Source organism: Sylvia atricapilla, chromosome 3 (assembly GCF_009819655.1).
Source record: "Sylvia atricapilla isolate bSylAtr1 chromosome 3, bSylAtr1.pri, whole genome shotgun sequence".
Lineage (NCBI taxonomy): Eukaryota > Metazoa > Chordata > Aves > Passeriformes > Sylviidae > Sylvia > Sylvia atricapilla.
In genome coordinates this window covers 70,040,539-70,068,138 of record NC_089142.1, presented here as the reverse complement: position 1 = coordinate 70,068,138, position 27,600 = coordinate 70,040,539, and the positions used below count along the sequence as shown (strand labels likewise).

The 27,600-nt window shown below is 38.6% G+C and overlaps 2 protein-coding genes across 2 annotated transcripts in view; one reads left to right on the top strand and one right to left on the bottom strand.

Moving 5' to 3' along the window:
- Positions 1–8,798: 8,798 nt before the first annotated feature.
- Positions 8,799–10,516, top strand: COA6 (cytochrome c oxidase assembly factor 6). The gene is made up of 2 exons (XM_066315712.1): positions 8,799–8,984; positions 10,054–10,516. Exons 1-2 carry the CDS (start codon positions 8,841–8,843, stop codon positions 10,147–10,149), a joined length of 240 nt encoding a protein of 79 aa, XP_066171809.1. The 5' UTR covers positions 8,799–8,840; the 3' UTR covers positions 10,150–10,516.
- Positions 10,517–11,105: 589 nt separating this feature from the next.
- Positions 11,106–27,600, bottom strand: part of TARBP1 (TAR (HIV-1) RNA binding protein 1) — a 32,332-nt gene continuing 15,837 nt past the window's right edge. The window contains 16 exon segments of the mRNA XM_066315711.1: positions 11,106–11,483; positions 12,570–12,706; positions 13,182–13,306; positions 14,249–14,440; positions 14,692–14,863; positions 15,829–15,910; positions 16,407–16,603; positions 17,166–17,252; positions 18,393–18,542; positions 19,099–19,209; positions 20,026–20,146; positions 21,358–21,429; positions 21,582–21,781; positions 25,000–25,188; positions 25,287–25,542; positions 26,208–26,401. Of these exon segments, the coding sequence (XP_066171808.1) occupies positions 11,318–11,483; positions 12,570–12,706; positions 13,182–13,306; positions 14,249–14,440; positions 14,692–14,863; positions 15,829–15,910; positions 16,407–16,603; positions 17,166–17,252; positions 18,393–18,542; positions 19,099–19,209; positions 20,026–20,146; positions 21,358–21,429; positions 21,582–21,781; positions 25,000–25,188; positions 25,287–25,542; positions 26,208–26,401 (2,451 nt within the window). The 3' untranslated portion in view covers positions 11,106–11,317.

Genomic DNA, 27,600 nt, shown 5'->3' with positions numbered 1-27,600 from the left:
CTTCCAGACAGTGAAGCCCAGGATGTGATTAGGAGAACCAGAATGCAGCATTCTATATGGTATGTGTACACATCTCTACATGCCAAAGCATCACAGATCTGAAGCTGAGGAATGAAAAAAAATGGAGTTGTTGGCTTTCACCAGAAGGACAAGCCAGAGCAAATGCCTCTGACAAGGCACTAGATGTAACCAGGCCACCCTTCAGGTGAAGGCAAGGTTGAACTCCTGATGTCAGACTGTGAAAGGATGCCCAGGACAAATTCAGTGCTTTGGAGAGGAGAGCTGAGCTGTGGCAGACTCTCTTCCTTGCCCTCAGAGGCCGAAGCACTGCGTGCTCAGTGAGCCAGACCCACTGCTGCTGTGTATGGACCCCACACTGCCCTGCAGGGCCATACCTGCTCTGCAGCACAGAGCCACACAAGCCTGGCAGTAGCACTTTTAGCCCACCACTGGCCACCTTGAACCTCCTCAGGCAGGACTGCAGGTCCCTGCCTCCAGCATGAGGCTTCTTCAGGTGTCTCTGAAGTTGGAATCATCATTGCCCATCTCCTGCCCTCACAGAGCACTACCAGCCACAAGTGTGCACCCTTGTTCAAGGTCTGGCAACTTGCTGCCCCAGCTTAGCCCTGTAAGTGTCCAGTAACCATCCAGTGGGCTTGTTATAACAGCAAGATGAGGAAAAAATCCCAGAAAAGCAAATAGCATCACCAGACCTCATTGCAGCTGCTGGCTTTCAGTGCTGCACAATACAGCAGTGAGAGGGCACAGCAGTCCTCCTCCTGCCTTGTGTGCCTTTGTCCTTGTCCTGTTGTCTCCTGCTGCTACCTTTGTAATAATTTTTTATTGCAACTCTCTGCAATGACTGCATGAGCCTTTTATCAGCACATGGGTCAGAGATGGGCTTATGTTAAAAAGCTTCTCCTGATCTTCTGTCTAGAATGGCTGTATTCATATCAATTGCCTTCAAAAAACAGCCATGAAGGGCAGAAATCCAACCACAATAATCAACAGACGAACAGAAGACACTGAAATCAGTATGTAGCTTAACTGTTCTTAAGTTCTTAAGCCCTTGGGAGCTGAGGGTAGACTAGCAGGACCTGTAGATCATCAAGTTCTGGGGCTGAATTGATGCTTCCTGTGAGCTCAGGAACAAATCTCCCATCCCCAGCTCTCCAGAGCAGTCTAAAACAAAACCAGTGCAATACTGACCTGGTCAGAGTTATAAAGATACTTTACCTTCAACTTACAGAGAAGACAACATGACGAGGCTGACACATTTCTGGTCAGAAACCTGTCTGCAGACAACTGGTGTCTGCAGGCCCAAAAACAAACAGAGAAGTGAAGGTTACCCTGTGCAATGAGTCAACATGAAAGCCTAGATAGATTTGCGTTGCTTTGGATCATATTCCAAATAAACTCACAAATGTGCACAACTCAAACTCACGGAAACATCCTCTTCACTAAAAAGGACGTAGGTTCTCCAGCCCTTCAGAAGCTCTGGGAGTAGCCCCAGCCACCTTGTCTTGGCTGTGTGGGCTCAGACACCAGCCTGGGACCAGGCATCTCTTCAAGGAAGGGGGAAAGAAAAGCAGTCAGAAATAATACAGCACATGTGAATCAGAAGCACAGGAGAGCTGCTGATAGAATCCGAAATAAATACTTTTGTGAAACACCTTCCAGGGCAAGATGCCCACCTGTCCATTGCAATGACTCCAGTTTGAAGAAACGAAGTCTATGCACATGCTGTAAATCCATAAACTACCACGAGTTCGACTCCACGTCCCCTGCATGTCCTGCTGAACGGATGGAGTTTCAAGGCCTCCAAACCCGAGTTATTCCTTGGTAAAGGCCAAGGCTGAGAAGTTTCTTTCACAGTGCAGTACTCATGCAAGCCCTCTCTGCAGAAACTGCCCGCAGGAATGGATTTTGACAGATGAGTTTAATTACCTCATAATTATTAAAGGAGAAGCAGTCAGATTCTCTTCTTTCGCTGGTATGTTCTAGGGCATTTCCATAATAATCTGCACCTTATGCAGAAGTTGTGAACATTAAAAAGGAAGTAAGAAAAAAAAGAGCATAAAAATCTTATGACCTGTAGCCTAAAAATCTTCTAAGGAGAAATCAAACTCTTAAGGGACAGGACCAGTATCTCAAACTAATGTTTCTGAAAATAATAAACCTTATACTTTTCTATCTGGAACTTCATTAGAGGGATCTTCATATATGCACAAGATCACTTTAAAGAAGGTGGCAGTTGGTATTCTTAAGCACTGAGTGCTTAACAGATATACTCGGATGCAAACAACCTCTCACAGGTGAAGAGTGGAACTCCTAAGCAACAATTACAATTCTGTAAAAAGCTTAAACAAGGGAGGTTGTGGAGCTCACATTAGCAATGTACTTAGGAACCTGTGATATGCAATTTTTCTACAATCACCTAGAGACAGTTCTTTATTCCTACTGCTGAAGCAGACGATCCCTTCAGAAGAGAAATCAAATTTTCCAGCTCTTTATCCACAGGTTTCCTTCCTCTTCTAGATTCAGTTCCCCTCACATCTCAAGATAGCCACCAGTGCATTGATTGGGAACAATAGCAATCAAAGAGCTATTTTGCTGTTTGGGTACATGACTGTGGCAGATCCCCTCTCAGTATTACTCTCTTGAATCAGTAAAGAAAGTATTGTCAGTAAAGGGTTTTTTAGACCACTCATTTGATCAATCAGTGACCAAGAAGACTGGCCTCAGGATTGTTCCTTTGGTATTCTCTCTCCTTTTGAGCAATAATCTTTTCCTGCTATTTCCTGCCTGTTATTAAGCCAGAAGAAAATGTCCTTTTATCCACAGTAGCTTCATTTCTTTGGTAAGAGGCATCATTAAAAACACTTCAAAGATCTAAGTGTAGCGTTTCCAATTATTTCAAAAAAAGAGCCAAGAGAAGTCTGCAGAAAGTCATCCGTCCTTCAGACTCCTTTTAACATGTAAGGACAAGTGAACTGAGAGACTGAGGCTTCAGGAACATTTTATCTTTCCTTAAGGAAGGGCTTTCTTGCCTACCTTCCACAGAATATTTACACCAAAACTCCAGATCCTGCATATACCCATGGCAGACTTAGAAGAGTCTTGAATTAAGACCTGGATTCCTGTGAGTTCCAAGCAGCAGAATTCATAAATACTTCAAAAATGTAAACTTGTCTTTCTTGGCTATGAGCATATATTATGGGCCAGTGAATGTAGCATTCCAGTCTCCCAGCAATAGGTCTCACTGCCCTTTTGGCTTCTGAAGCTGCCAAGTGTTTAATGACTGCAGCTTAGAAAGCAGAGTAAGGTGCATAATGTTCTCCTGGTGATTTTTGGCCAATTACACTTTTTAAATGTCTTCCTGACTTGTACACAAGGCATTGCTCTTTCATTGTATGATTTTGGACTTGGTCAAAGGCATGTCATGTGCTAACTTGGCTACTAAGAAAATTGGTATTGATCTGGAAACAAATACCATGTTTGAGAATGATGCTGCCTTTGTGCATGTGTAAGCAATCCTATCTGGTACAGTACACCTACATTTCAGACAATATTTATAGTGCACATAAGGCAATTGGTGCAGCTGATGAGTTATTAAATACAATATCTGAATGCAAGAATGCAAATGGGTATTTTACAAAAATATTTTAGGATATGCTTTAGTCTTAGAGAGAACGAGGAACCACTTCCTTTCTTTAGTACATAACACATCACAGAGATTTGAAGACATCCAGTTAAACTCAAAAAATAAGTTTTTCACTTGTAGTTACATAGCTTTGAAACCTGAAGTGTGCTTGTAGAACGGGCAGATTTCCTGTTTCCCATCTAGCTGTCTTGCAAAAAGCTGAGCATCAACATTGTTGCAAAGCAAACTTGTCTCATCCTTGGTCAGCTGGAGCCAACAGAAGAGTGAGAATTAGTCAGTCTTCCCACCATCGCCCGCTTTTCTCAAAATACTCCTTTTTCTGTTTTCTTCCTTTCTAACTGAACAAAAATGGAATTCTGGCATTAAAAACAAGTGCCTACAAATAATGTAAATTACTTCATCATCCTGAAAGAATCCAAAACCTCCAGTTCTGGGGCTTTTTTCTGCACCATAATCACTACTCCTCAAGGTACCTAGCGATTTTCAGACCACACTCCACAGAGTAGCCCACTGATGTCCATGAGAGATCACAAAGACAAGGAAAGTCTCTGCTCAGCAGGCTTCAAATCACCAAACACAGGCCTGGAGAAGGTGAAGAATCACCGTTCTGTCCATTCTTTCTCCTCTGTCTCCATATCAGCCTCACAGATGGCTCGTGATGAATGCACACAGCCAGCCTTCTGGTACACATGGAGCTGCACAGAAAGCTGGGGCAGTGTCCCTACCTCTGTCCCTCCCCTGGTGTCCCAAGCCCCGGTGTGCTGCATCCTCTGTGTTCACATTGGCACTCCCTAGTGCAGGGATACTCATCACAACACCCAGCACAGAGAGTCTTCTGAAGAAATAGAGTTTAAAATCCCACCCCACAGTTAAAAAAAAACCACCAAAAAAACAAACCCACATGATAATCCACATCTTAGGGATCTGGAGAACTAATCTACAAAAACCATCCTATAAAAGCTACTTTTTGTTCTCCTCATACACTCCTCCTTCTTCATTAATACAGAGATTTTGCTTAAATTTTCATAAATCTAAATTTTTCAAACTCATTACAAGTATAAGCATGCTATTGTTAAAAAGAAATTCACAAAAGTAAAACACAGAAAAAACATTTCTTCATGAAATAATGAAGAGCAGTGCTTTGCAGGCCACAGAAAGTAGAGCATACACTTCTAAAACCTTTCAAATTAAAATTACTGTATGCAGTTCATGAGGCTTCTTTGATAATTTATGCCTTTTTATTAATAAAAGAGGGTACAATTATTCATTGTAATGATTTTAGATTTTCATAATAACTTTAATTAACCAAGCATAGTGAGGAACGCTGTACAGCTATGAAATCAAAGTCAAACAACTGCTCTGGAAAGGAGATAGGATGAAAAACAGTGCAAGTGAAAAAACAAGAAAATTAAATCTGGAACTGGAGCGATTCCGACCAAATGGCCTGAGATGAAATGAGGGGCAGTGAAAAGGACCAAAACTTGCCAAAATTACTCCAATTCAAATCCTGAAATCAGGAAAGGAATGCACATAAAGGGACAGGAGACAAATTTAAAGAAGTGAAATGAAACAAAAAGAAAGGGAAAAAATGGCGAAACCAAGTGAAAACCATGAAAGTGAATGGGATGACAAGAAGTGCCAGTAAAAGGTGTTAGAGTTACATCTTTAATGGACATTTAAGAGGGAAGTCGGGTAGGAGGGGAAGAATCTTAATATATATAGTTCTCTTGAACTATGTATTTTTAATTTTTTTTTAAATAAATTCTTGTTATTCCACTAAGAATAAAACTCCCCAGGGTACCTCAGGTAAGATTTCTTTATTATTTCCAGCAAAATAAACAGATAAAGGGCTATATTGCTAAAGAACTTGATTTAAATTGAGTTCCCTGAATATCTGTCATTGATAAGGATCATACATCAGAATATTTAAATGAAAGAAAAAGACATTAAGTGAAGTCCTGGTATAAGCACACCGCTACAGTACATCAAGGGGTGCTTCCATTCTTGGCCATGGGGACACCTAAAATATACTAATTGCTTCCAACATAAAAGGAGAAGTCATTATAGTTACAAATGAAGAATCTGGGCAAATTTCAATTAAATACTGAGTTAGCATGGCTGTAGGTGAGGAGTGAGCTGTTGGGCATACTAGAAGGCAAAGCACACTCAGTGCCCTATCCCAATTAGCAAGAACAGGCACAAAAGAGCTTGAGAGGTGGCCCACTGTATAAACATCACATGATTCACTCCAGCACACTGCTGGGAAGAGTTTCAGTTTCAAACTGAAACTGAAACAGCGGCATCTATTTCTTTAACATGTATCTCACTAACTGCTAAATGGAAATGCAATTCAAAGGCTTCAACTGTGGCAACTAGCACACCTAACAAATCCGGAATTTTTTCTCCCATCTTTCTAGAACATTACCCTATTACTATAAATATCCCGTTCACTACTCCCTGGGCACATTTCTGAAAACAAAAGACTAAAGAAAAATACTTAGAATTGGCTAACTTCAACAAAAAACCTCCACCCCCTTACAGACAGCAGTTTAACCAAATGGAAATATTGCCATTAAAAAATTATTATCTGAATCTATGTGGCTTTTTATTCATGCACTTTCTAAAACCATACCACTAAATTTCCCTAATATCCATTACACAGAGTTATTTACAATTGTCTCCAGTGAGTACTTTTCAGGCTACAGGTCATTAAAGAATAAACTATTTATCACAAATATCCCAGGTGTGCTATTTGGGCTTTATGATTAATTATATATACTCACATTATCCCCTCTGTTTCATAAATGCAGTAACTAAATAACTTTATGCACATCATAAATTTTGAAATCTAAAACACAACTGGCATTTCCTATTATTACATTCCATTATCACATGGTCCGGTCTCGAGACTTAACATTAATTTTCTTTTCAATATTCATGCATGTAAAACCTGGCTTTGCAAAAGCCTGGGAGAAAAATGGTCCCTAAGTAAGCTACAATACAAATTTGCTTCTACATTAATTCTTTGCAACATAAAACCATGAAATTTTATTCTTGCAGTAACTTTAACTCACTTTAAACCCTTTATTCTATTACTAGAAACTATGCAACTGCCTTTCTATCTCTCACCTAACACAGTGTAGCAAACAGAAGACAGTTAAACAAATAGGCAGGGCAGAGCACATGGACAAGTGTTACACACCACACAGTGAACAGCAGCAGTCGCATTCACATTGCTCCAAAAGAGTGTCCCTTCCAAAGGGATGGTTGGGCATTTCAACAAACAAAACTCCCTCCAGATCTGGCTGGTTTACAAGGGGGCTCTGCTGAAGAAGTGCAAATCTTTGTCCCTCTCCTAAAATAGTTTTCACGTACCAGGATGAGCGAGCCATCTGCAAGGAGAACCAGGAAAGGATGCCCACTACCCATCATTACCCCGTGCTGTGGAAAAAAGCCAGCTCAAGGTAAGATGACAGCTACACCCACCCCCTGAATCGGCTGCTGAGAGGCCTCACACACCAGAGCGAGCACTGGCTACCAGCAAACTCCCAGGAAAGCTGCTGGACATTCTGGGAGGTGCCAGGAAAAACAGTCGGGCAGCTGGGAGCTGCCAAGGGCTCAGTAGCTAGCAGAGTTAGGGTCATCCCAGAGGTAAAATGTCACCTTTGCCAAAACTGCAGGGTGTTACTATGGGAACATATGCCATAGCTTGCAAAACTGCAAAACTGGTCCACACTTCCAGGTGGAATTGATGCATAAAAGGAGACCGTCAATTCTTCAGCATACAGGAAATGCCACCAAGTCCCAAATGAAATAATGGAACCGAGTGTGCTTCTGGATGCTCTTTACCAATGCTGCAGACCACCTGGCTGCCCCCAGGCTTCTCTTGCTCTTTTACCACCTTGACTATGGGTACATTTTTCTTTTGCAGGGCAGTCAGCTCGACTCAGTGACAGAGTCCATTCCAAGAAACCTTTCTAGAGTGGTTTGTACATGCTGAATGAAATCAGTGGACTAGCTCTCAGAAGAAGCCATGCTGCAAGGAAAACTGTCAAAAATGCACTATATGCCTATGCTATCTTTATCAGCCTTCCACCCAGTCACTACCCTACTGTTATGTTATTTAAAGTGTGGCAAATTTACAATGCTGCAAGTGCTCTCAGATCTTTCCCCCCCTAATTCATTAAATTCACAAAGCCTGAAGTAGCTCAGAACATGTACCATTGCTCAGCATTACTGTGATGCCTTAGGAAGGCTGACTGCAACAGAGACTGGACAGAGGTAGAGAATAAAGCAGGTGTTTATTGAAAGGCCTTTAGGATACACCTTGAGCAGGACATGAGCCTGACTAGGACTACACCCAAGGTCACGAAATGGCTGACCGGTCACGAGGTCTTACATTTTTGTAAGTTTTGGTCCATTTGTATAGTGGGTTTGACTGTCCAGTTACAGTTTCAGGTTGTGAGGTCTCATCCTCCTTGTTCCTCCCTTCAGTCCACCGTTTATGCTTTTGGGTCTGAAAGTTGTCCCTGGTCTTCAGCAGGGAAAGGATTTGTTTTGTCTTCACGTACTCTGTGAAGAGAACTTACTGCCACTTAATATGAGGCTCAGAATCTGAAAGCCTAGGCAGCACAGAATCTGAAACACATGAAAGCTAAAATTTAAGGCATCAACTGAACTTGAGTTCCAACTCCTAGGGCTTTAAAAATACCACATGGAAACTGGTCCCAGCCCCAAACATTTTGCCCAGTGATTTTATCCAGCTGTCACTCGTCAAAAGGGAAAGCAGAGACGCTTCGTTTGTGTGTGAGAGACAATCCATTCAGGCACCGCACGAAACTCACGAGAAGAACAGCTGCTTATCGTGTGCTAGACAACAGAGGATGACACCGGAAAATAAACCAAGTACAGAAAAGCGCATCAGGCAACCGATGCTTTTTATGTGATGCTCCAAATGGGCGACCGAGAGGCTCCGGCAGCGCTGACCTGCGGACGGAGGTGTGCCGGGCCCGCGGGGCGGGACAGCCCCGGGCGGAGGGAGGGACACGCGGGGCCCGCCCGCGGCCGGGAAAGCGCCGGGATCGCTTCCGGAGCGCGACCTTGGCGGGCGGCAGCGGGGGAGCGTGGAGCCGTGCGCGGAGCGCGGCCGTGTGCGGTGCTCAGGGCGGCGGCCGGCATGGCGGCGCCGACCATGGAGGAGAGGAAGGCGTGCTGGGGGGCCCGGGACGAGTTCTGGCGGTGCCTGGACAGCCACGGGGATGACGCCGCCCAGTGCGAGAAGCTGCGCCGGGCCTTCGAGTCGCGCTGCCCGCAGCAGTGGGTGAGCACCGGGCGGGACGCGGCCGCTCCTGGGGATGGAGCTCCAGCTTCCCGCGGCGCTGGGCAGCCGGGAGGCGTCCGGAGAGAGCCCTGCCGCCGTGTCAGGGCTCGCTTGGGTTGCACACTTCTGGCTGGCTGGGAAAGGACAGCTCCTGGGCCAGCCCTGACCGGCAACTGAGAAAAGCGGTGTTGAGGCTATAGTACAAAGAGAAAGGAAAACACGGTCTCAGACTTCCGGATAAACACACAGGGTTATGATTTTAATTTACAAAAAAACAAACAAACAAAGTTTTAGAAAATACTAGAAATACTGTATAAGTACCCAGAAATTCCTGTTTAAAGGCCAGTACAGAAGGGAGCTGCCACACAGGGTGTGCATGTGCATGGCATTTTTAAGACTGGCATCTGATAGCTTGTGCATAAGAATACCTTTTTTGCATGCAGTGTAATTCCACAGTAAGGCACCTGCCTGCATGTAACCCATTCATGTGGTTTTCATGAGCTCAGCCTGTGCTCAAGCTGTAACTCTTTTAATAGGCAGTGCCCTTTAGTAAGTGGTGTTTGAGGGTCAGAACAGTCCTGTTGCAGGTGGTAGACTGAAGTAATTTAAAAAGCCTGAGTATCTTCACAGCTGCTTCACTGACACTTGGAACAGAGCAGTCTGCTGGTTGTTCTCTCTGGGGATGGTGGGCTCATCTGCAGTGCCTTGCACTGTGCACATCGGTGGTTCTGGACACTGAACTCAGAGGTTACCTAGGCTGTGATACCATAGAAAAGCTCCTGGACTTACCTTTGCATCACAAATTATTTTTGTTCAAAGCAGCAAAAAGAGAAAAGCATCTAAGGTCCTAATGAAGTAACAGGGTGGTGAACTTAAAAAAAGCTAAAGTTCACTTTCACAATGGTAAAGAACCCCCAAAAACTAAACATGCCACCCTTTAGTCTTCAACAGAAGAAACTCTTAACTAGTGCATTAAAATCCTCCTGAAGTTCGGTGAACAAAGACTGTTTACATAAAGCCCCTTCCTCTTGCTAGTTTTTTAATGAACATCGTTTCTCTTTCCAAACAGGTTAAACACTTTGACAAAAGAAGAGACTTTTTAAAATATAAAAAGAAGCTTGAAACTGAAGGGTTTCAGCCTCCAGAAGCTGCTGGAAAGTCTTAGGAACTCTGCTCTCAAATCAAGTGAGAGTAACTACAGAAGGAAGAAGCCAGAAAAAGCAACAGAAGCTGCTTGAGTGCAAGAACTGGTAATGTAGCAGTCTCCCTGAACTGCAGACTGCTCTTCTTGTTGCCAGGTCTCACGTGTCTGCTAAGAAAAGGGGTCATGGACAGCTTTCTGATGTGTTTAAGTCAAAGAAATATGGTGTAGAGCTGTCCACAAATTTAAGGGTTTGAATGTGTAATTACTAAAATTGTTTCACAGGAATAAATGACTATTTAATACTGCAATGTACATATTCAAAAGAAAAAATGAATGTTTTTCAGTGAGACAGCTTTTTTCTAAAATAAAAAAGTCCATTCCAACTTGCCTTTCTTGTCAAAAGCAGTGGGTTGTGAAATAAAATTTGTAATTGTATTTCAAAGTATTTTAAAATACAGTTTAAGTCAGATATTAATTTATACAACAGTGGTCATTAGAAGACCTAAAGCTATCCTTTGCATATGATGTGTAATTTTCTCTTTTGAGTATGCTCATTTTTTATAAGCAATAGGATTTTTTACATTTGTGATAGGTTTTCAGTCAGTATCTCTGCTAGAACTGTGTCCCGTTATTTCTCAAAATTCTCACATTGTGGCCTTTTGTAGAATGGGATTACCTTAGTCATGCAGCTTTAGTTAAAGGTACTGACTGTTTACAGCAGGATTAATAAATGTGATTCCAGAAGGCATTTAAACAAAGAGCAGCATTGAATGTAAATATGTAAGTGAAAGTGCCTTCCAAAAATCATATAATCTATCATATATAGCTAGGTGCTGCAATCATTCAATACTATGGCTAAAGGCATGACTTCAGTTTCAAGTGCAGTCACTGAAGTGCCTGCAGTAAAAATCCTGTGTTTTCAGTTTGGGATTGTTCACAGTACTGTGCGGACGTTCGGCAGAAAAAACACGCCACACGCAATATAAATATTATTTATTTCCAATGCAACGATTCAAGGAGGTAAAGTCTTAAGGCATTTAGAAGTCACTCTGAACACTACAGAGAACAGAACATGCAAAGTTAAGAATTCTCGTTCGCCCTGAGTTTGTATCTCATCTATTCAGAATTTCCCATCGTAGCACCGTAGGAAGCCGTCCAGCTGTACAGTAAGGCACAAGGCTCTGGGCAGTTACTGCTGTTGTTTTTGCTTGATCACTTGTTGTCGTGTGTACTCCCAGATCAGCAGAGCTCCACTCACGTGGACATTGAGGGACCGAATAATGCCCTGCTGAGGAATTTCCACACAGACATCCAGATGGTGAATCAGGTTGGCTGGGATTCCTTCATGTTCATTTCTAGTAAAGAAGAAACAGTAACTTGTATCTGAGAGAGGGCATTTGTATTCCAGAAAGCAAAAAATGCACATGTCAAAACAGCATCCAAACACCTTTTGACAAATGGTGCATCTGCCTGTGGGGTAACTGGTGACAAGAAATGAATTTTTTAAAAAACAGTAAGACATTACAAAGAAAACATGGAGAGATCTGACTTAAGTTTTGATGTAAAAAACCTGGTGGAAGACTCAGTTTTCAGTTCACTAGTCCAGCAATTGCTGAGCACCCAGCATAAAGACCCTGCTTTTGTTTTTAAACAACAAATATAGTGAAATGACCATGGTATGAAGCTGCTGGCACAGCAGGAAAGCTGAACTGCCCACTTTACATTCAGGTCTTGGCACAAAGGAATGTCAAAACTGAACACACCAGAGGATACTGAAGTTTACTGGTAATTAAAACTACTGTTTTTAATTAAAAGAGAACAAAGTGATTATGAATGCTCCATTCTGAAGACAAGCTATGTATAAAAAAAAGCTGGAAAAAACCTTTGTCTTAAGAGGACAGCCAGGCTATTCTTCCTGGTCTCACTCAGTAGCCCTGCAATGCCAGGAGCTTTCTCATTTGTGTGTGCTTTACTGCAGACTTTCTATCCTCAATGTATTTTATGTATATATAAATAAAAAAAAATATATATAGCAAACAGATACAGATGTATATCTAGATGTGATACAATGTATCGGTCTTGAGCTCCCCACAGCCCACACACGCAGGGCCCCACATAACTAAACTGAACAGATGGTACCTTTAGCACTCCTCTAGCATATATAGAAAAATACAACCCATGCTGTTGCTACCTTCACCTTTATTAAAAGGTGTTATTAGAAGGTGTATGGCTGGGTTACTAAATATGAGAAGGGTCATTCTGTAAATATCAATTCCTCGTGGTCCTTAGCCCATAAAGCCAAGGACTGCTCTTTCCATAATCCTTTCCCATTCCAGAATCACCTTTACCAGTGTCACTTGGTTTTCATATGACCAAACTCTGACTAGAGAAGCTCTGACTGCAAGAGGTAGATTTACAAAACAGTGTGTGCTCTTTCTTACCCCAGCAATAATAGTGATTTCTCTGGGAAGCAATATTCTGTAAGATCAAAACTTTTAGCTGTCTGCTCCACACCAATAATAGTGTAGCCTTCCGTTTTTTTCTGCTCTAAATAATCAACAAGCTGAGATGGTTTCACCTGTGCATTAAAAGTAGGGAAAAATATAAAAATATTTAAATATCACCTTTTGTAAACTTATGAAGTTACTGTAAACAAACCCAAACAATTTACTTGGACACTTTTTAAGATGAATGACTTTTATCCCCCAAAGACTCTATCCATATACATAGCTTTACATTTTAAAAGCTCTTCAGCAGTAGCCGAAAAAGTTATGTAATGCCACAAAATACCCCCACCAATACAATGAAGAAAGATGTAATGACAGCTCACATAATCAGTTTATCACAGCAATAAGAAATTGCAAGTATTTTCTAAATTGTTTTTTATACGGTTGACCCAAAACATACAAGATTGAGTGTCAGAAATAACAGCAGTAGCTTCCATTAAACAAAAAGATAACATTTTCAAGATGAAAAATGTAAGACTGAAGGATCCATCTGACAAACTGAAGATACTGAGTACACTTTTTAGCCATTAAAATGTTTCCATTTACCTCGACAAGGGGTAGCCACTGTTCTGCAGAAACACTCAGATGCTGAAACTGCTTATCCTGTATATAATGAAGACTGCCAACAACTAGTGCAGATGCCCCAAATATTTCACTTGTACGACATAAACCTACAAAAACAAGAAATAAAGTGATTTTTGTGTAGAGAATAAACACGAAGCCAGAACACCAAGTGAAAATTACAAAGAATACAAAAGAGAAATGGCTACATTAGTTATCTATATTTAATTAGTTTCAGGTCTTCCAAGCTACACCTTGTTCCATATAAATTACAGGAAAAAAAATGTTATGTAACTTAGCAGAAAGAGAAAAATTAGAAAAGCACTGTGTCTGACAACATGCTCTTATAATACTAATTACACAAAGTAAGAGGTTAAGTAAGTGTCCAAGCCTTAGCAAGGATGGATGGTTTGACACATCCACACACAAGCTTAAGCTTTAAATCCAGTACTTGTTGAATGAAAGAGGATGACACTTAACAGCATTATAATGCAGACAGCACCAGCTTGTGGGCTTTTCATTACTCACTGCAGTTACTGAAACTGCTAACATCAAACACAATGACAATAAAGTATTTGCAGGATTTATTATGTCACAGCTGACAGATCATGAAGGCAGTCTTACTCAGGAAATGGGACTCTGCTGTCCAACAGATTTGAGAATCTTGTAGGTTTACAAGATTGGTTCAATTGTTACAGAAAATAAATGAAAACAAATAATTTCCTTTGCATACACAGTTGAAAAATGCAATTGTAGAAAATATAGAATCAGCAAGAAACTGAGCATGATTTGCAGCAAAATTACACTTAATTAATGCATACTATGTGTAAGTACTGGGGTTTTTTTCTGAAAATGTAACTGTAGAAGACCCCTTTCTCCGAAGTGGGTTAGGATTTTCTTTAGCTACCAGTTTTCTTCAGGATAATGATTTATTCTTATGAGCAGTACTTAAATAATGTTCTAATTATCAACATAAAATGAAATTAACTTCTATTATTTAAGTGTGCTCCAAGGTCTAAAATAGAAGTTTGAAAATGTGCAATCAACCTTACCGCCTAAATTGGTAGGTTTATCAATAAGTGAAGCCACCACAATCAATCTGCTGTTTGATTTGCCAAGTTTAGCAGCACGATCCTGAAATGCTGTTTCCAAGTCTAAACTAGGAGTGCTGTTCTTCCAGGGTATAATCTTTTTCTGAACATCAGTCCACTCTGTCTGGTTGTCTGCTTCAGCTGAATGTGAACCTGTAACAACAAACTGCACGTTCATATGGATATGCAAGTGGGAGTGAAACTAGTGCTTCAATAAAGAAGAAAATCCAAATTGTAATCCTGGAGATACCATTCGTCATCTACTATTGCTTTATGGGACATGTTCTGCTCACACAGATACAAGTTAACTTCAGCTGAAAACCAGAGATCAGGTTGAATACACAGATGCACACGGCTACTCCATACAAATAATTAAAACTGATACCGACTTGGCTATACTTTACCCATGTCTTGCTGGGACCAGTCACTTGGTTTCAGATCACGAAGCTCCGTTCGGGAATGGCACCACTGAAATGCTGCTGGCAAAGGAATGTCAGTGAATCTGTCAAATTTAGAGAGGGGCATCCATTCATCTTCAGCGAGCTCCGAGAGGCGAGGAAGAGTGTAAAATATCGTCTGCAACGCAACACAGTGTTACCAGCACAGAGTCACTAAAGCAAGCAGAAACAGATAATGAATCCTTGGTAGTTTAATGGAACATGTCTATTATCTAGCCTCCTATGCTTTTAATACTTGTTTTTTCTTGGTACTTAATACAGCTTACCAGTATGTCTCTCAATATTCCTAACATCACTTACAGTGCTATCCAAAACTTCCATAAAACTAGACTTATTCTCTAATTAAACATTTCCTGAGGATCTGCACTGATTACTGTTCTGAAAGTCTAGAATACCAAAGAATTAACACTATGCTTCTCAACACAAGGGTATAGAGAAAATCTTGTAGGTTTAACACCAAAGAGTTTTCAAATACTCCTACAACTTTTTAGTAAAGGATGCAGATTTATTTAGTGTCGAAAGAAAAATAGTTGAAAGCATTAAAATCTTGTGGTAAAATACAGCTCAGCACAACGAATACATCTAGCTAACCATGATTTGTCAACGAGGAAAAAACACACATCCCAAGGGCAAGACTGAGTAAGTGAAAGATTTTAAAACCCAGACTTTTTGTTTATCCCAATGCACCCTTCAAGACAAAGGTGAAGATGCACCCTGAATACATTTAAATGCTTCAAAAATATTAGACTTGCTTTGTTGGGTTTTTTGCTCCTGTTCAGGAGGAAACTTTCCATTTTACTTTCCATTATTTAGCACATTTGTGTTCACAAAAATATTTCACAGAACATCAGTTAAAAGAAGAAACTATTTCTTCTGTCAAAAATGGCACTGTTTCTGCAAAAGCATATATCCCATCCATATCCATGCTTTTCTTGTATTTTGAGCTTGGTTCTGTCTCTTCTAAAGTAATTCTTTGGGGTTTTAAACTAATAATAGTTGATAATTTCATCCCATATTAGAAGCTACCAAAAAGGATAAAAATACAGCTGTAAAACTAGACAAACACTGTGGTCTTGGACTTACCTCTAGACTATAATCCTCAACTGGATGAAATGTTGCAAAGAAGAAGTGATCTTGGATTCGCTGCCTGTTCCTTCTGGCATTCCTGGAAGTGAAGAAAGTAATGTAGGATACATTAAAAAAGCAACATGCTGGATATTTTTAAAAATTCAATCATAAGATTGGCATAAAGCAACCTAATCTATTTACTGTGTATTGTATAAGAAAGAAAATACTTCAACAATTAAGGGCCCATTTTTAAAAAATGAACAGCATTAAGAAAATAAGCTTTATTTATGTTGCAAGAAAGGCCCAAAACACATCACCAAATTCTATGATCAAAAGGAATTTGGCAAGTAGTATCCCATGGAAACTGGACACTAGCCTATGGTTCAGTGTCAGCTTTTAGCTGTGAAAGGTAAGTCAAGACTCTTCCCTTTGCTGCTTTTTCTGTATTGTGTCCCCCCATACTAACTTCTTTTAAAATAGAGATTAAAAAAACCCATAAAACCCCATAAAATTATCAAGTGCCATTTTAGAAAATTTAACTTGCTACAAGTGTCTCAGAAGAACAATGCTAAGCTGTAAAGAATGTTACTAACCCTGTGCCATGCATGTTTTCCACTTGTTGAAGGCTAGATTCAATAACTGGCGTCAGAGCTTCAAATTCTTCCACATGCAGCATTCTGCACATACCCCAGATTTTTTTAAGGGCAATTAATGCATAAAGTCGAACACTGAAATTATGGCTGAAACACCACTGCAGAACAACTATGAGGGCTTTCTTCAGAGCTGGCTTCTAAAGAAATAAAGACAAAGAAGCTTCATTTATGTTGTTTTAATGTACCATTCAGAAGTTATGAGTGGGCCAAGAAAAAATTCCTCAAAAGATACGCTTTTGGAAATCACAAAGCTTTAAAATTATATTGATTTCCTTCTTTCCATCTCATCAGAACAAAATCTACAGCCCCACTTGTTCTTTGATAATGTATTCATTTATTTTCAAAATCATTGTTCTGCCTGCAAGGAAACTTCTACTTACTTCTGATTAAAAGAGCAGGAAGAAAAAGAAACCCAGGTGCATCCACATGTTTGCTTAAAACTGGAGTAGCTATTCTAAAAAATTTCGCAGGTAATCAGGCTCTATGTATCCAGAACACCTGCTAAGTTAGCTAATTTTCCTAAGTCAAATATTTCACAGAGGTGACAGGAAGAGTTAGTGTTTTGCATAAGAAAGGATACCTCAGTAGGAAGTAGGTATTAAAGAGAGATTTAAACCATTTTGGCAGTCTATTTGCAATTCAGAACTCTGATATGCACTGGAAGTGAATAAAGAGCAAACACTCTTCAGAGAAATGTACCTTCTCTGAGGTATTTTGAAGAATGATGTCAAAGTGGGCCAACACTGATAAAAACGTGCAGATGCTTTTCTTAAGCTTTTCTTCATCCTGAAGTAAAAAAGAATGTAACAAGAGATATGCATATATAAAATGTTTTTATACGTTGTGCATTTTCACACCACATCCGCACATGCAATTATATTAACACTATTAAAAATCTACATTTCCACAAACAAATTTATGAAAATACGAGGTCAATATGATTAGTATTTCATTTCTCCTAGCATGTTATTTGCTTTTTACTAACACATCAATCAGAATGAAGTTTATAGTCGTAGAAGTGAGCTAAAATTCAATCCAAGTTCACTGAATTCCCCCAGGAATGGAAAAGGTCAGCACCATTCCACAGCCTCTTGCCTGGGGCTCCTGCTATCCACAGGTCAATCTGCAGCTCATGCTGCAGCTGCACACTGAGCCACCTGCACTAAACGTATTCCTCAACACCAGGAGAGCCTCTGAAAATGCAATTTCTATTCCTGTTTCATAAATCTATGTGTTTTCCGCTTGCTCTGATGGTTTGAATGGCCCCGCTGTGATTTACTACATTTGTTATCAGCATGAAATCACTTTGATCAACAGGTTATCATCTACTAAATTGACAGCAATTCCAACAGGCTGAGCTTTTGGAACAAACTCTGAAGTAGTCAACTCTTCTCAGTGAACCCTTTCACGACTTTTGGGTATCATCACTCAAACCCTGCTTCAGTTTTAAGATCTCATTACAGAACTCCACTGTGAGAGAAGTCCATATTAAAAGCTGCAAATTGAGTATGTATAATGCAGATCATGTTCTCACTGACGAAGCGACGTGACAAAAAAGACAAAGGTGGGCTGTGGAAACCACAAGTAACTTAGACCTTCAGACTCAGGATCCAGGGTGCCCATGTGATGGCTCCTATATTGGACTACTCTGACTCACTATGCCAGCTCCACTCTGCCCAGAATAAAACATCATAAAAGGAAATCTCTCAACAGGAGGAATCGACTTTCCTTTGGCCGTTTTTAGGTCGCAAATTTCTGAGTGTCTCAGAATATTGCTCAGACTCGCTTTCAAGTTGAGCTACTCAACAGCCCACTGTCTCATCTTTCAAAAGGAAGACTGGAATACACAGAAAATAAGATATGGTATGACAAACTGTACCCTCTGTTCAAATTACTCTTCAAGTGAATGCCAAAGGTCTTACTTACATAGCAAAAGCAACCCCAGAATTTTTCAAGGAATTGGGGGTACTTATGTAGACTCAAGATAATAATCCATTCTATGAAGTATTTTACAGATGCCTGATTATTACTGAATCCAGCCTGAAAAACTCTGTCAAGGGTTCCACACAAAAAATTCTGAGAAAACAAAATTAGGCAATCCTTTAGTATATTGTTAGTTATTTCCATGAAGAAAAAAAAATTAAAGAACATTCTTTCCTTTATCATAATATTATAAATATATTTATTATGCTAATTAAAACATTTTAAGACCATCTAATTTCTTAATTATACTTTTCAAATATTTTCTTATAAAGCGGCATTGATGAAAGTAACACTTGTCATTCTCATGGCTGTTCATAAAGCAGCAATGTTTTTACTAAACAAAAAGCTTTCAATCAGATAGTCAGTACAAACTTTTAGACAGCTTTAACAGGAAAAATCTGGCCTCCTAAAATTCACAAATCGAAGAATCAGTTTCCAGTGTCCTCTGGAAATGCATGATAAATCCATGACTTCAGACTGAAAAAATAAAGCTACAAAAAACTTCTACGACACAGAACTTCCACATCAGCTACAGGTTACGTGCCTTTTATACCCTGCTCCAATTTAACATATACAGCTTCCATGACCCCAAATTAGGTCTTGAAAGTAGGTATTTATTTATTTCTTTTATAATGAATAGTAAAAATACCTGGTTAAGCTTTGGGAGAAGAACCAAGAGTGTCTGCCACACCCGGTTTTTAATTCTATGCTGCAAAGAGTTTGCATAATAGCGTGTTTTAGATCTGGATACCACTTCATCCTGAAAGAAAATTAAAAGGTTTATTGCCTATTCTTCCTTTAAATTTGAATACATGTAAATACACTTTTCTGTACTAAGAAAGCAGCATCTACCACACAGCTAAGATCAGCACTGGACATAAGCTTAGGAAAAATTATTTACTTAATTTATTAAGAATTAAATTATGACGCTTATAATTAAATAATAAAAATAAGCAAATATCTTCCAAAGCGCACTTTTCCCCGCTTGGTCAATCTCACAACACAAATATTAATCGTTTTTCTGCAGTACTTAAATGAGAGAAATGAGGGACCCACCCATTCCCAAGTTCTTCAGACAGAAGCAGGATTCAGCAGTGCCAAAATGGATGGGTGATGTTCTAATAGCAGCTGCAGTAATTTACCACTGACTTTAGGCTCCTGCCAATGCATAAGCTGCTATGACATAAATGAAAATTGGACCCCAACCTTCTCTATTATTTCTGTCTATAAAGGTATTCTAAGGAGACAATAACTCAATTTAAGAGGTAGTCTGCAATTGTTAAAGTGAAATGCAGTGCTTCGGAATGCAGCCTGAAGGAGACTCTTAATGGAACAAGGGTACAATTTGGATAATTCTCCAGGAAGCCAAAATATCCACTAAAAAGAGAGAATTGCCAAAAGGCAATTTTTACTATTTTGGTTGAATTAACTTCTGTCTCATAACAAAGAAAGGCATTATTACTTGGCAAATCTAGAGAGGCTACACAAACAACCTTAAATGCATCCTGTAAAATTAGTGCATGTTACAAACTGTATACTAACACTACGTTTATATACCAAGAGAAATTAATTTTACCTTATCAAGTAGTTTGATGAAAATGTCTTCCATAAACGTTTTATGAAAGCTATTTGATCCATCCAACAAGCATAAAAATTTAACAGCACAAATGCGAATGTAGTGATCGTCTCGATTTGTACTGTAAAACATTAATAAAAGTAAAAATCTAACTCTACTTGTTTAGACAAAGATAATTCCTAAATTATAAAAAAAAGCACCAAACATCATCTTGATCATACAGCCATCAAGTTGTCTGCAATGAGACAACAGGCAAATATGCAGAACTGGAACTTTAAAATCTGTTTGTTGTTGGTGATGAAAAAGCTATTGAGTTCACAAGCTGATCCTACCTAGAGTTCTTTAGTAACATCTAGGTGTTTAAAATATTTTTCTATAGAAAAAGCTGTACCAGAAAGGTTTTGAAATTTTGTGCCTATAAACTGTAATCTTTTAACAACTAATTTATGCTTACAGTTTGGTCAAATATCTAGTCCCAAACAACACTTTATTCCTATTAGTTGACTACAGACATCTAGAATAATAAATGGCAAAAGTAAAATTAATGACATTATAGGTTGTGAAAGCTGCAGACCATCACAAGAAGATATATGATTACAAAAAAGCTCTTGGGAGAAAAATACAGTAGTGAACTTTTGCAGCTGAACTTTTTAAAAAGTTTTATAAACTACTCAGGTTTTATAAACTACAATATTTCTGAAAACAAAAATTTCTGATCTTTTTCTCTTACTTTCTTCCACTGAGTAAAAATGAGAGTGAAACTGTACAAGAATTCAACAATCCAGCAGCTAGCATACCCATTTCAAAGGCTGGAGGCAGAGCCTTTGGGCATGTACACATACGAAAAGGGCTTGCAACCAATGTTAAAAAGCCAAGTGCAAAATCTGGCTGCCTTAAAACTTGAGCTTCTTAACTGTCTTACTTACAATGACAAGGTATATATTAGCTCAGCATCCTAAAAAGTATTACTTTATTGAGGTGAGACAATGAGGAAGTAGTTATTTCAGCCACAGTCAGATTAACAAGTGAGATGTATTTTCCTGAAGATGCGTTTATCTACAGTTTGTATTTGAGTTATGAATATAATGTATGTTGTGATTGTACGTGTGTATGTATATGTGTACATGTATATGTGTACATCACATATAAAGTGATGTACAACCCTTTCACCAGAATTTTAAAAGGTTATGAATATATTCCTTGTAGGTCCCTTCCAACTCATGATATTCTATGACTGAGCTGACTTCAGAATCAGTCTTTCCTATCAGAGCATCAACCAAGACAGACACAGTTCACACCAAATACTGTAAGATGTATCCTCAAAAGCATTACCTTTCTATAACAACATTGGCTGCACATTTTTCTCCAAGATTTTCTATGAAGGCATGCACATCCTGAATGTGTCTTCAGAGATGAAAGAAGACAAAGCAACAAAATTAGCAGAATAATGCACAAAAGCCGTTTTCAGCTTTTCAATAGTTATCTCAAAGTTTCAATGAAAAAAAAACCCCACACAAAATTGTAAAATAAAAATCACAAAGATTTATTTTTTATACCTTTGATCTCTCCTAAATACAGTTCCAAAGACACAAGCCTCAGTGATAAGTTCACTATAATTTCCAGCATTTAAGAAAGGATTTGTCAAGGCACTTCTCTCATCAACAGTGGAAAATATCCAAGACTGACAACAATGACTAAGGACTACATTGAAGACTCCAGTCTTTGTAGTGGACAGATCTATGAGCTTGAAAATTATCTGAAAATAAGAAATAAAAGATTCAAAACCTAGTTTTCAGAAGTGCCAGATCTATTAGAATAAAATTGCAGTGATGTCTATTTTAATAGGTCTCACGGTCTTTTGCATCCTATCTCTGGCTCAGGTTAATGTTGTCTTCAATCTATTTATAATTCCCTGATTATAAGAGCAGGTGAATGGGCAACAATTGGCCAAGTATATGCTTATGTTAACAAAACCCAGAACTGAGCTTTGCTTAAACATTTGCTATAATGCCAGATACCTTAAACAAATCCCTTGGTAAGTGGAACAACTGAGCCAGGGCTTATTTCATGAGCACAAACCTAGTGTTTTAATCAACTCTTACCAATTTAGGAATAAAAATAAACATTAAGCATTTTTTTTTACATAAGTAGCCACATCAATAGTTCTGTTCTTTAAGGAAGATTGCATTCATGTCAAAGTTCATATTTAAGTTAGAGTGCAAAAGTGTCTCGGTATCATTTATTTTTTGTTTTTAAGGAAGGCATAATTACAATATTAGGAAGGGCTATCTAAAGCTTCTCCAAAAAGAAGAAAAATTAAACAAAACAAGAAAAGTGGCCCCGAAGTATTTCTTTCCCTTCCTTAGGGTAAGTGCAAGAATAAATTTCACTTACATAGTAAATTTTTTTCTAAGAAATTGCAAGCATTTGGGAGAGGGCAGGGAGATGCAGAGTGAACAGGCAAGGCTTTCTAAGAATTCCTTTTTGGACATCAGTTAGAGCTGTCCATGAAAATGTTTTTTTTTTCAGAAGGTGTAACAGCTCTTAATAGACAAAACTGCTTCACTTCCCTGCATTGAAATGATAGTTTTGATAATGGGACAATTCTTTGACAGGAATGCTGGTTTTATAGGGAAAGTTGTTCTGAATTGCTAAGCATTAAAGCACTAAGAAGCTCATGAAGAACTTAAAACTCAAATACTGCAATGCAGTCTAAGAAACACTTGCTGGAAAGAAAGCTTTACACTAGAAGCATGCGGGGCTTTTGACAAGAATTCAAACCTTTGGTTTTTTTCTAGTGTAAAGACAGGCATTGTAACTCTCCTAGTAATTCCAAAACTGAGCTATTGTTTCACCTGTAGGGAAGCAGCACAGCATTTACTATGCATTTCTCAATCCTGATTTTTTTTTCAACTGTTTCACTTACATAGTAAAAGTTCAGCAAACACAAACCAAATTTAAGATATCTAAGTTCTAGCATAATTAACATAGGAATCATCACAAAGGAAAAAGAAGAGTGCAGCAGAAGAAATTAAGCTCAAGAACACAGTGCTCCTGGTACCTTCTGTGGAAGCCCTTCTCGATACTACCATAGCAGTATTCCCTTTTTTGACTAAAAAATAGCCCTTTGTTCCACCCCTTCCAACTATTAAAAAGACAGAGTGCACTGTGGTAGACAAAATTAAAATTGTGGTTCTGTGACAAATCAACATCAGGCTGTTCCATTTTTTCTTCTCTTTAGCTACAACTACAAAGCCATTGCACAGCGGGTCAATGGCAACAGGAACTGCCAAGGACTGGAATAAGAATATACATAAGTAGGCACTTGCTTGGGAACTTTATCTTCATTTTCTTATGAAGGGGCAGAAGGTGGCTCGACCAGATGCCCTTTGTTGAGTATAGGAGACCTTCATTAGCTCCTTGATGCCTGCTGTCATGGTATGTCCCACTGCAGACAATGGGATAGCTGTCACATGGACTCAACACTCTCAACATTGGCAAAACACAACTCACATCATGACTGAAATACTAATGCTGAAGTTAAGGCAGTAATTCTAAGAATTAAAACGAGTTTTAAGATCAAGAAAAATAAAATACTAGCTATGGCTCATTAGTTATTACAACACTGAGCATACAACTAGATGTTACAGATATTCATTAAAAGTAAAAGGCAACCAACTTCTACAACAGAAGAGATAATTTACCATCTTTACATATATATCTTGTTTTGGCCTGGGCTCAAAGGGAGACTACAAATGCAAAGTGTTAAAATTAGAGAACAGTAACATTCATTTGAAGCAAGTTTTTCAAAAAAACAAATGAAAAAATAAATGGGACTACATTTCAAGGTATTTAAAGCTAATACAGATATATCACAGCCATTTTTAAAAGCTATGAAGTGTCCATTTTTCTGTATTTTATTAAAAATAATTTTGGCGTGTCTGGGCTGAAAATAAATTTGAGCCATTTGCTATTACTTACAGCTATGAATGTGACACCAGGACAGGGTTACTTAGGATGACCTCAAATCAAAACTTCAACCCCTTCTAGTGTGATTTTTGTGCTAAGCCCAAAGCAGCACCCGTGGTAGTAAATTTCAGCAGACAAACATACTGGTAGATAATTCACAATGTATTACTGCTCTAGGTAAAGTCTTGCACTCACTGTGGACTCTTCTGGACAAATATTTAATTAATGCTTAGAGGAGGAAAAAAAAAGAAAAAGTCTCCAAGAAAGATTAGGTAGAAAGAAATAGCTAATAACTTTACAGTGTATAAAGCCAATAGGAACCAACATCCCAGTGCTGACTATGGTTTTCTGGACTTAATCAAAAAAAGAACACTATGTCATAGGCAAAAACTCTTGGGAGTTCTGGCAGCTGCATAAATCTTACAAAAGAAGAATAAAGATTGTATTTTTTTTCTTCTTAACTCTGAAAGCAGGTCTACCATGCAGTATTAAACTGAACTCTACACAACTCTGTGTTTTTTATTTTCTACACCTGGTCCATCAGAGGAAAAGAAGCCTTTAAAGAAGCAGTAAAAATGTTTTAGTCAATAGCATCTACAAAATTTTGAACTATTCTAACTTTTCATCTAAGATAACATTTTCATAAAGAGTAAACTATTAGAAAAAGGCATAATTTTCCCAGAATAGTAATAGTTTGTGACAGTTCAGGTGTCAAATCCTAAACAAAACACCCAAGAGGAATCATTTTACTGTTTGCAGAAGGCACTGAACTGTCTAAAAATCAAAGACACGGTACTTTTCATTTTCTGTGCCACAAGAACAAATAATATATTTATCTTCAGTCTTATTCTCAGGTCTTTTATCTTAACAGTCTCAAACCTGGGCCTTTTCAGAAACAAAAAATTTACAACAATAGCTGAAGACAAAACAAAACATAAAATACATTTTTACATCCAGACAAAGTTTATGTTCCCTTCCCAAAAAAAAAGAATTCTTGAAACTGACCTCTTTTATTTTGGTATATGCTTGACCTTTTGCACTTGCAGCAACAGCTAGAACCTCAGTATCAAAGATGAACTGAACAAAGGCTTTTAGATTGGTCCAAAATATTAGCTGTGTGTTGCTCAAAGAGGATATAATTTTCCAAGTCAAATCAAATGCTTCTATGCAGAGAGCCTCTGATGAGTCCAGAAGCTGTAAATAAACAGATAAAAAAAGTTATGTTTAACAAAAAAAAAAAAAACCAAACCCACCCAAAAAACCTATTAATACCGTGCAGGTTTATCTTTTACCTTGGGAACAAGGACTTTCATGCAGTCAAACACAGGCAAAACTTGGTCTGAAGGAAGAATAGACAGGGCTTCTAATCCAGACTGTAGAATTTCTTTTGACCTTTCAACTGTAGATAGTGACATGACTGAAGTTTCTTCATGCCCCTGAGCCAGTGTTGAAAATGAATTTAAAACGAAACGGAGGCAAATCCACTGGTCACGAACATAGCGAGCAACAATCTTCCCCCATCCTTGAGATGTTGTTTCTTCACATAAGCTGTGCAAAAAACACTTTTCTTAAATAAATAATTGTGGTAACTTTATCCTGCACATTCCTACTCCACCAGGAAGCCCCTAACTGTACAAACTCACTGTACTACTTCAAGTTACTAAGATTTATACAGTTCAAGGCAAGAATGGACAAGTACATGGAAATCTAAAGATGAAGTGGTTCTTAGAAGAGAAAAATCAATTATGGGCTTAGTCAGACACATTACTCAAACACCTCTGAGAGTATTCAGTGGAAACTTCACAATGTGCTGGCTGCGTTTTTTTGTTACCCAGGTATTTGGGTTTGGCTCTCTGGCTTCCCCTTCTGAACAGTAAATAATTTACATTTAAACTTGCTCGTGTACATGTCATGGCTTTCTGCAGTGTATATATATTTAATCTGGCCTAAGGGTAAGCAGCGTTCATAGTCAGCTCTCCCTTCACAGAACTAGAGGACTTAACAAAAGAACCTTCAGCCTGATCAATGACAACTGCTTTAATGTTCTAAAACCTGGATGTTAAGACAAAAGAGCAACTGAGTGAACAGTGTGTGTACAGAATTCCTCCTTTTTATCTGAGCAAGAAGTTGTCAACAAGAAGTTGTCAACATCTTAACCACTGCTTCACATTAATCAAGTTTATTCTAGAGAATTACTGAAGCTTTAGATGTACCTATTTTTTTCTTCAGTGTAAGATGGCTTCTTTACTACTTCATTGAATTGAGAAAAGGAAATGAATTTCTTCAGAGCATCCACAGAAGGCAGAGGTTCCAGGTGAGCTTCCAGCTTCCCATCCATTATCTCACATACAGCTGCAAGTGAAGCCATGCTAGCTACTTTTCTAATTTGTTCCTTAAGTTTTGGCTCCTAAGTAAAACCAAACAATACATGATTGAGCACACACCAACTTCTCACAGGATACAAATAACATACCAATACTTCTAATTATCCTCCTCTTTGCATCACCATCATAAGGTAGCAACTCTGCATCCTTCTGTATTTTCTTCCCCTATGCCTAACACAGTTTGGCTTGGGCTGGGTCAGCACAGTCACTCACAAGTTCCAAATTAGTCACTTAGGCATTAAGTGCAGGCAGCTTGGCTGTGATGGAACACTCCTATCTTGCAAGGTAATAGCTCATACGCCTTGCTGGAGAGCAATTAGAAAAAAAGATGTGGGTCCAGTTAATCAGAAACCCCACAGCAGAAATTCAGAATGTGACACAGTAGCTCCTCCAAACACCCAAAAGATCACAACCATGCCATGGTTATTTTGTGTGATAAACACATATATTCAAAGAGGCATGAAATTTCAGTTCACATTTAAAAAAAAGGAAATAAGCATATAATGCCTCCACAGTAAGGAAACTTTGATGTTATTTAAGTATCTCCAAGTTACACTTGGCTGTCTAGAGCACAGAAAAGACTTTTCTCATCTGTTTTCACTCAGAGTTTTCTTCTTTCTTCTCAAACTGAAAAGGTACCATATACTGAAAAAACCATCATGAAAATATAATTCCCCTGAATTCAAAGTAAGTTGATAAAGGCCCCCAGTGAGCACTAAGTTTGAACCAGAAAATGTTTACTTTGAAACTACTGGAAAAAGTATGTAATTCACATAAATGAAGGGAAAAAATAAAATTAAGTATTGATCTTTGCACCCCTAAGATGCAAACCTAGCTAATCAAATACAATCTTTTAAAGATGTTATAAACTGTTCTTGAACAAAACAATAATACCAAATAATAAGACCAAAGTTTATACACTGCCCAACAAATCTTAATTTAAATCTCATTTTTTTTATAGAAGTTATTAATGTTTCTTTACCTTTTGAAAATATATCTATTTCAGATATAACAGCCTAACACAGACCTATGTGACAATCCACATAACTACATGAAAACACCAAAGCAATGCTGGGTTCTGGAGTTTCTTTTTCTCTATATGTTCCAGATTTGAAGTCAAAACCACAAAAGACATTTTCATTTGTTACTTGATCAGTAAGATTAATTCACATTTGAGGAAAAAATCTATGAGCACACAGTACATAATTAAAGTAAGAATTTT

Excerpts from the sequence above, each read along its gene's own strand:
- COA6 (XM_066315712.1), top strand. The coding sequence starts at position 8,841 with ATGGCGGCGCCGACCATGGAGGAGAGGAAGGCGTGCTGGGGGGCCCGG. Across the intron at positions 8,985-10,053 it reads CGCGCTGCCCGCAGCAGTGG|GTTAAACACTTTGACAAAAG; the intron begins GTGAGCACCGGG and ends CTTTCCAAACAG.